Below are 9,825 nucleotides of genomic sequence, written 5' to 3'. Positions count from 1 at the left end.
AGACAGACAGATAATAGATAGACAGACAGATAATAGCAAATAAGCAATCAAGCTGGAGGATGTTCCTAAGCTGTCTGCACACATGAGAGACTTGAGTGTGGTGTAGGAGAGACTTTGTGTTGCTTTCATTGGTTAACAAAGAAACTGCTTTGGGCCTATTGGGTGCCAAATGAAGGACACTAAAAAAAATCCCACACTAGCTCAGAATTGAAAAATTGATGGCTATTTATTTAGGGGTAGACTCACAAATCAGAGTCCTCTGCTTAAACAGAGATCAAAAACCGAAATCCGCAACCGAAACAGAGAGGCCAAAACAGAGGCTAAAGGCATCCTCTACATCAGCATATATAAGAGGCCATGCCCCAGTGGGCGGGTAACCACCAGCTATAAGAATTCCTACAGCATGAGTGGCCGTAGACTTTGGTCTCTCAGCAAGGAATGAGTGCTCTACGGTCAAACCCTGAGGGCCAACTGTACTAGTTGCATGATGCTGGAGAAATTATTCTGTCTCTTTCTATGCCTTGACTTCTCCAGGTGAAAAATGAGGACTTAAGGCCATCGGGTACCCATTTCACAAGACAGTCACCAAATCACTCAATGAGAGCACATCACGCAATCTCCGTTAATGCGAAGAAAATGAAACTAGCAAGCCTGCAGCTCAGATGGTGCAAATGCTCCAGCTCACATGCTTAGCTCACCAGACTGTGCCCGACTCCAGCGCAGAAGCCAGCTTCAGGGCTTTGTCGAGGTTTTTGGTGAACACCGCAGCCGTGAGTCCGTAGTCAGTGCTGTTTGCTCTTTTGATCACTTCTTCAAGATTTTTGAACTTCAGTATTGGCTGCACTGGTCCGAAAATCTGTAATCAATCACAAGGAGAGTAATAGCAGACCTGCGTGGAGGGGATTGTGTGCCCTGATCGGGCACCCAGTTTGTATGCCTTTCCATAGTTCCAGGGTGGAGGCAGAGACAGGCGGATCTCTGTGAGTTCGAGACCAGCCTGCTCTACAAGAGCTAGTTCCAGGACAGGCTCCAAAGCTACACAGAGAAACCCTGTCTCAAAAAACAAGGGAAAAAACAGTCTAAGCCCTGTACCACCACAGAACTGTGAGAAACCTTTCAACACATCTAGGAGAAAGTACCGGGCCAGGCGATGGTGGCACACACCTTTAATCCCAGTACTTGGGAGGTAGAGGCAGGCATATCTCTGTGAATTTGAGACCAACCTGGTCTCCAGAGTGAGTTCCAGGACTGGCTCCATAGCTACTGAGAAACCCTGTCTTGAAAAACCAAAAACCAAAACAAAACAGAAAAGGATACTCTCCTTACAGGGAAGCCCATGCCCACCCCTCACATGGCCATTCTTCTGTTCTTGAAAATCTAGTCACTTGACCTCAAACTTGCTTCTTTTGAGCCTGTGCAGAAACAGCCACCATGTGCCTAATGTTGGGATTGAGAGGCAAAGGGGAGATTTCCGCTTTTACGGGGATCTGCTTAATCTCCATTCTCCCCAACTGTGGCAGAAAGGTCAAGGAGAATTATAGCTGGGGCACATTCCTTGAGGGACTCTTGTTGTTTAAGAACAGTCTGAGGAGTGTGAAGTACCACAGGTCCTGAGTCCATAGTTTGGCGCCTGGTAACAGTCACAAGGCTGAGAGATGTTGGCCCCAGGGCTGTGCATGAGTTGGAAAAAGATGAACTGCTGTTGCTTGGAGACCGTGAGCAAGGATGGAAATGGGGCTGGAGCAACTACAGCTGCTGTAGGTCTCGGGGCTCACCAGAAACTCAGATCCCCAAAAGACAGCAGGGCCACCCAGAATGGAACTGTCCGCCCTGTAAAGACTTCCGGGACTCCTGGGGCTTCAGAAGAATTCTTTGAAGGAACCCTGGAGCCCCAGTTTTGGCTGTAGCCACACCCACCTCCTCTTTGGCAATCCTCATGTTGTCTGTAACATCTGAGAAGACAGTAGGTTTGATGAACAGCCCTCTGTCCTCCATGGCTGACCCCCCGCATTCTAGCTTGGCTCCTTCTTTCTTCCCGCTCTCAATCAGTTCGAGGATTTTGTCAAACTGCTTCTGATCAATCTGCAAAACACAGAAGGGAATCAGAGGCACTTGCTCCCAGAAGGGGACTGTTGTCTTATTTTCAAGGGCCCTCAGCACCATCAGGGGTCCTCTGCTCTGTGTCCTTGTCAAGTCCTAGATCAGAGAACAGACAGCCTTGTGGGCAGATAGTCCTCCCGTGCACAAACCGGGGCTCTTTGGAACAGGGGGCCACGAAGAGGTTGGCCGCTCTCACCTTCAGCTTAAGGCCTCGCTCACATGTCTAGTTCCCCTCCTTGTGCTGAGAGGTCAAGTGTAAGGGTTCAACGGGTTCTGAAATGGTTGCATTCCCTCAGGTCTTGGCATTCTGCTAGGATTACTGGATTTAACAAGTAAAAACACAAGATGCCCAGCTAAATGCGACTATCAGAACCACAACGCGTGGTCACTTGTAGTATAAGTATACACCAAACAGTGTTTGGGATATATTTAGGCTAAGACACCTTCAGTTTGTCTAAATTCAAGTCTGGTGGTGTCAATATTTACCTGTGCACCATAGCTTGGGGGATGGGTACTACTGGAATTATTCCATCATAGTGCAGAGGAGGGGGCAAGAGCTGAGTACTTGATTCAGCATCCCTGGGAACAGGGGCATGAGCCTCGCAGTAGGGGATGGGGGCTGCTTCTTGGCTGGAGGAAAACAAACTCAGAAAGGTCCTTTCTACCTTTCACTACCTCCTCATTGACTCCAAGGTGCTCTGTACGACAAGCCACAGATTGACACCCAGCTGCAGGACACAGTACTCAACCATCTGTCAAAAGGCTACCCCTCTTGGGGATGGCTTGGCATAGAAGATGCTCATTCTGTCCTCATTCAGAGCTTTCTTCCTCAAATCCAAATGTTCTATCATGACCCAGTTGACCCAGTTTCTTCCCTCCCAGGCTGAGAGAGATAGAATTTAAGCAGATACACGATTCCTGAGGCTTTTAGATAGCAGACTTGGTTACATTCCAGTAACACTAAGTAGGAAAGAAAAATTCAGGGCCAAGGAGACAGCTCAGTTGGCAAAACTTAAGGACCTAAGTTCAGATCTCTGGAATCCATGGGAAAATCGGGGCATGGTGACCCATACCTATAATCCTCTCAAAAAATAAATGGTGGCCAGCGATAGAGGAAGAACCTGACCTCGACATCTGACCTCCACACAAACATATAGTACATGCACACACAATGTAAACATGGCTGCACACACATATGAACACACACAGGCATACCATAAATATGTAATATAGAAAAAGGATGAAAAGTAAACAAGCACATTTCAAGGATAGAAAGTTCTTTTGAGTTTCTGTGTAAGGGACAATAAAAGAAGAACCAGATATCAAATGGTGGTACCAGCGTGACCTCTTTCGCGGCGAGATGGGGGAAGAAATCCAAGTGCATAATCACACTTGCTTGCCTACCTGTAAGGAAATCCTGGAGGAAGATTCTAGGAATAAAAGAACCATGGGACTCCCCACGGCGGGGAGAGGTAAGAACGGGTGTTGGTGGGGTGGTGCAGGCGGGGGGGAACCCCTACACTGTAATCCTTTGTACACAGTTCGGGTTTAGAGCCACGGGCTGACACACCCAGAAAAAGTAAGGAAAGAAACCGAAACACCTGAGTTTCAAGCCCCGTCAGCTTCTCTGGGTGATCCACATTTTGGCTTCAGAGTTCCAGATGGGGCCGTTGAGATGCTCAGCAAATACTGGGGCTGGCCATCAAGCCTGACAGCTTGAGGACGATGCTGGACTCGGCAAGGGGTTCACACAGTAGAAAGAGATAGCTGTCCCTGTCAAGCTGTCCTCCGGTCCCCACATGTATACACAAATGTATACACATAAAAATTAAATAAATAATGCCACTTAAAACATAATTTTAAATGTGAAAAGAAAAAAACCTCTCTCCTCCTAGGGGGCCAACTTAGCTCACCGGAGCAACTAGGTCAAGCCTCAAGTCTTTGCTGGCTGGAACTTTGTTGTACTGACAGGTCTCATCTTCTCTGTAGGCAACATGGGTCCCCGTCAGAACCCCTACACTCCCAAACTTCACTCCCCCACCCCATGAGCCCTCATAAACATGCTGTTTTTAAATCTAATAGCCGTTCATGAACTGTCAGCTGGTGCCTACAGGACAGGAAGAAAGATCTGTAAGGAAGCGAAATGACAGGCCAGGGCGCAGCACCAGAAGTGGGAAAAGATGGCTCCCTCGGGACCATCCACGGCTGTGCTGGCTCTGCAGAAGACGCCTCTGGATCCCGAGCAGGCCAGGTGGCCTTCTTGCTTGTCTGCCAAGCTAACCCAAGAGATGATGGGGCGGTCCAGCAAGCGGTCTCCAGTCCTGGCCCCCGATCTAGGTCAGCTAGCTCTTCCACAGGCCTGAGACAGACAGGAGTGTTTAGGCAGCTGGACATCCTTGCAGAGGAAAACCTTAAAGGTCTTGGAAGGAGGGAGATCACAGGATCCTAATATAACGTACAGGTTAGATAGGCTAAGTGAGTTCCAAAGGGAGTCTGCGCAGCAGAGCGCAGGTGGGATGGATACCCACTCCTGGGAAGAACCTGTGTATCTGGCTCCAAACACCACACTGGAGACTTGGGAAGAAAAGGAAGGAAATGAGAGGAGAAAAAGATCCTATTCCATTCCAGATTAACTCAAAAACTTGTGAATTTGTTACTAATTTGGGGCCGTGTTTGCACCGAGGCCACAGACTACCTTGCGTCAGGACTTCAGAATTTGTGATTGAGGTTGGGAATGAGGTATGTACACCATTTCCCTGCCAGAAACACAGGACATCAGAGCCACAGAACACAGAGCACTGGGGTCACGGTTGGCATCACCTTGGCCGGAAAATCTCCCTCCACTTCTTCCCAGTATCCGCTCAGGATGGCTAGGCAAAACTGATGGAGCTGTCCTGAAATCACACAGGGATGTGTGTGCCTCCTAGGTTAGAGCACTGCCAGTCAGTGCTTCTCCCTAAGAACAAATCTGTTCCCACCATTGAGTACTTTACAGTGATGTGGTTGAAATAAAATTTATGCCCTGGCAACACTGAAATTTGTGTGGGCAGACCATATATGGCAGTTCTGTTGAACTTGTCCATATTGGGTTTCATGGTCTAAGTTTATGAAGTCTCTTCCTTAAGAGGGCACCAGATCTCACTTTAGATGGTTGTGAGCCACCATGTGGTTGTTGGGAATCGAACTCAGGAGCTTTGGAAGGGCAGGCAGTGCTCTTAACCACTGAGCCATCTCTCTGACACCCTTTACTACTCTCATTTCCGAGATGAGATTAAGGGCTGGGAGGAGCAAAGCCACGGAGCTCAGTTTGAGCTCAGTAGCTTCCTGTGTAAACATTTGGTGCCGACTCAGTGGTAAACTATGAGCTTCTGGGATAGACAATGGTGGGTACGTCATGGATATGGCTAGAAACTCAGGGTTAAGCAGGAGCCTGGCAAAAACACAAAGAACCGCCACCATGTTCTGTTGCGACAATGCAGGGATGGCCAGGTGGCCCTCTTGAATATCCTTCCCTTGGCTTCACTTACCATTAGCAAGAAAGCCACACAGAATGTGCCCTTTACAAACGTTATTAAACTCCATGGTTCCATCCATTTGCATCCTGTCCAGGCTTCCCAAACCAGGCTGGCAGAAACCCGTTCCCATTGCCCAGTATATAGTCCAATCCCTAGACTTTCTCCGCCCTTTGGTTCCTGGGGGTTATCTCATGATGTAAGCCACATGGCCTTGAGGGCCCCTGAGTCAAGACTTGTCAGTCATTGCCCTGGCTGTGCCCCTCTTCTTCAGGGTTCAGGAAACTCTCTCCGTGACCTATCCCCAGAGTTTCAAGGTCACCATATCAAGAAGGTTACAGGGTATAGACTATGGACGGATAGCCTTGTGGCCCAGATTCATTGGCTCCTCCCTCTTTCCCATGACTGTAGCTCCACTTTCTGACAAAACCAAGTTCTTCAGCTTCCACATGACAGCGCAATCTGGTTCTTCTCCTTGCAGGGAACCCTGTCTGTGGCCATACGGCCATACTTCTACCTAGCTCGGCCCCCAGAGGAGCACTACACGTGGAGATGTGTTTTTTGTTGGTTACCTGGGGCCCCTGCTCCGTTTTGGCATCGAAGGGGTCTCCAACGGGCCTCTTCTTGGCATACTCCACACTCCTCCTCACGAACTCCCCGTAGACCTGCTCTTCCACAAACACCCTGGAGGCCGCGGTGCAGCACTGGCCTTGGTTGAAGAACACTCCCTGGTGAGCACACTCCACCGCCAAGTCCACTGGGGGTCGGGGGAGGCGAAAGGAAACGATTAAGTTGTTACTGCAGGCCGGGCGACAGCTGGAACGCTAATTGCCCCCACAAGAAAACAGGCCCCAGATGACTGCATTTCAGAAACTAATTTTTCTTTCTCAGTGCTTCCCAAAGGAGAGGATGAGGGGGAAAGGATTTTAGATCCATCAAGTCTGAGTTTACGAAGTCCAAGAAGCAAGATTTCTCAGCGCCATTAATATGCTAATGAGCGCCAAACCGGAACACTTCCAGCTCATCTGTCCATGGGAATCCCCCAGCCCAGCTTTCCTGTCCCTACCCCAGCAGGGCTGTAACAGGACAGTCTCTCAAGGCTCCCTGTCGTTGCTGCACCCCTGCAGCTGAGCCAGGGGCTAGGCTCAAACGCCTCTCCTCAAGACACCAGTTCATTTCCTGTCCCTCCTGACAGCCGAGAAGGATGACCGAAGTGGCAGAATGGCGTGTGACACCCTGGACATTATGTCAGGATTTAATTTTGTGGGGTGGCGTGCCTGGAGGAGCAGGCAGGAGGAAAAGGCGGGCAGGCTCTGTTTTCATGACCCTGGAAAACCAGCCCATCCATAGCCTGCTTCTAGGGCTTTGTTGTGGGGTTCCCTTCAGCTTCACCCAGCAGACAGAAGGTAGGACCAAAAAAAAGTCCTGGCTCTTTGGGATGGGAGTTTGGAACCCCACGTATGCACCACAGTAGGAAACATAGAACCTCTCTAAGTGACTCCAGCAACAACATTTCTTGGGCAAGAGCTGGGCAATCCCTCTCCACGGTCTCCCTGGCTTCCTTCCTCGCTCTTCTCTCCCACTGAAAACCAGCTTCAGGGGAAGGAACGTCTACCACTCCTTCACATCTTCGTGAGAAACTGTGTCATTATTTCTCAGGGCTATTTTCAATTCCAGTCTTATCTGAGTGTGGAGTGTAAGGCTTTGTTCTCTGCGCAGGGTTTGGCACCAGCAGACAGCGGAGGAGGCTGTTCTTTAAAGTTTAGGTGTTCTAAGGCTTTTGAGGACTCACACCTTCTGAGAGGTGACCTAAGATGAGGTGACCCAGCGAGCAGGTGAAGGGATGCCCAGTGTGTTTCTCTCTGCCTTCTTCTGGACACAGTAGCCAACAGTAACACACATTTTAATATTGTGTCACAGGGCTCTGGCAAGACACTAGTTGGTCCCAGCCGCTGTGTAGGTGACTTTCCCAGGGAAGGAGGGACACAGGAATCACCCCCAGAGCTTGTTTCTGTTTTGTGTTCTGAAGGGTCAGCAAGGCTGTCCTCTGCTATACCAGGCCCAAAACATAAGAAGAAAGACTTCAACTTGTTCAAGAACCAAAGTGCAGGGATACTGGCTTGAAGGACAGAAAAATAGCAGACCGAGTGGGGAGCCCGCCTCCTCCTTCCCTAACCCAGAAGAGCCCCTGCAGGAGAAACTGGACCTGGTCTTTGGGCTCCTTGCATCTCCCTCTATTTTCTTAGGTGCAGGAAGGTGATCTTAGCCTTCAGAAGGCATAGCCTGCAGTACCTGTAAGCCACCCACAGGCTTGCCCTTCATAGGCCTGGCTCTGAGAGGGACAGCAGGTGGCCCGTCTCATGAGGGAAGCATCCCCTTACGTGTGCTTGCTCCTCTTTTCATGGGTTCTGAACAGACACCAGGAAGTGAGGAAAAGAGCTACAGCCCCCGTGACTCACAGTCCGCGTCGGCACACACGATGCACGGGTTCTTGCCCCCCAGCTCCAGCGTGACCCGCTTCAGGTTGCTTCGGGAGGCAGCCTCTTTAACCAGCTTGCCAACCTTCAGGGTGAGAACAGGTTTCGTGAACTCTTAGACACGGTGAACTTGGCCCCAGCAGAGGCAGGCAGGCCTGGTGGTACCATGGTCATCTGACTCAGTGAAGCACCTCAGTATCACATTGTCACACAGCCTCGGTTCCCCAGGATGGCCACTGCTGCTAGTCACCCTGCTAAGAGTGACAGCTAAGACTCTGCCAGCTTGCTATGGAGATCATGCTGAGATGAGGGGACTGTCAAGTTAGGGAAACAGTAAAGATGGCTTATCCTGGTGATGCCATGTGGCCAATCTAGAACCCTTAGAGACTGAGCCCACCTCGGGAGGAGGAGTGAGAACTGGTAACTGTCCTATAGTGCCACAGGATAACACCCCCACCGTGACAGGGTCTCTCTGTACCCTGGGTACGCAGATAGAGGTGCACTGGCCTAAAATGCCTTTCCTGACACATCCTGGCAACAAGTATAACTAGACCCCAAGAACCTCTGAGCTGGGAAAGACCCAGGAGTCCAGCACAGAGCCCACAACTTGGAGCTGAATTTCTCAGTGTGCACAGTGCCAGGACTGTTTAATGCCATGCAGATGAATGGTGGATAGAGGCTATGGTCTAATTCTGACTAGAGTCTCTAAGGATGCTTACCCTGGCTGCTACGGGGGGGGGGGGGGGGGGGAGACAGGAGCCGGGGAGGAGCTTCTAGCCAGACTAGATAGTTCAGAGACATCTATTTTCCCCATCATCCTGCTTGTCTTCTTCTTTTTCATTGATTTTTAGGTGCTCTTCACATATGAAGGACATATAAACATTTGGAAAGCTCCAGGCAATACAACTGGTTTATCATCTCTTAGCTGTAATTGATATGCTATTGTTTACTATACAGATGTTTTACATTTTTATTTTATCTTATCTCTCATTTATTTTTTTAAAGTCTTCCAAGTTCTAACAACTATTTATTTAGCTTGGAGACTGGAACAGTGACATTTTACTAATAGTTAGGTTTAGAATAGAAGAAGCGAATTGCATTTGAACATCTCAAGAAAATGTCTGTGGGTCTCAGAGGACAGAGTGGTTGTTGTGGCTGCCAGAAGCTCAGAGAGGAAGCTCACCTCTGTGGACCCCGTGAAGGCTATCTTGTTGATCTGTGGGTGAGAGGAGATTGCTGCTCCCACTGTGGGCCCAAAGCCTGGCACGATGTTCACCACACCCGGAGGGAACCCGACCTGGGAAGAACAGAAACGGCATCAAAGGATCAGATGGACAGCGCCAGCTGCAGACCCATCTGCAGGGGTGGCGAGAGTTGTAGCCCTGTGATGTTCCCAAGCAGAGCAGCATCCTCAAGGGAAGCTGGGTCATGCACTGGCCAGGACACACCTACATCGGCAGCGTGCCCCTCTTCCCACCCCTCATCCTAACCCTCTGCTGCAAGCTGGGTACTTAGGTGAATTGATCACCTTCTCCCTGTAAGAGCCTCTCACTCTACAGGACTCAGGGGGACAAAGGTTCAGGAATGCCACTAGGTGGCAGTGGTCCTCTTGTATAAGATTGCCTGTGTGTGTGTGTGTGTGTGTGTGTGTGTGTGTGTGTGTTGGGAAGAATGTGTGTGCAGATATGTGTGTGTGCTTGTATGTCTGCATGTGTATATATGTGAACATGAACATT

The 9,825-nt window shown here is 49.7% G+C and overlaps 1 protein-coding gene across 1 annotated transcript in view; it reads right to left on the bottom strand.

The window, feature by feature from the left end:
- Aldh1a3 (aldehyde dehydrogenase 1 family member A3) overlaps nt 1-9,825 on the bottom strand; it is a 34,156-nt gene that overhangs the window by 7,825 nt on the left and 16,506 nt on the right. Inside the window, exons 7-11 of the mRNA XM_005357785.3 lie at nt 9,273-9,386; nt 8,072-8,174; nt 6,185-6,369; nt 1,918-2,082; nt 699-856 (exon numbers count right to left, since the gene is read on the bottom strand). Coding sequence (XP_005357842.1) covers nt 699-856; nt 1,918-2,082; nt 6,185-6,369; nt 8,072-8,174; nt 9,273-9,386 — 725 coding nt within the window. The remainder of the gene's footprint in view (nt 1-698; nt 857-1,917; nt 2,083-6,184; nt 6,370-8,071; nt 8,175-9,272; nt 9,387-9,825) is intronic.

The sequence above is a fragment of the Microtus ochrogaster genome, chromosome 22 (genome assembly GCF_000317375.1).
Source record: "Microtus ochrogaster isolate Prairie Vole_2 chromosome 22, MicOch1.0, whole genome shotgun sequence".
Taxonomy (NCBI): Eukaryota; Metazoa; Chordata; class Mammalia; order Rodentia; family Cricetidae; genus Microtus; species Microtus ochrogaster.
Note: the sequence above shows the minus strand (reverse complement) of the source record. Positions and strands in the feature narration are given on the sequence as shown.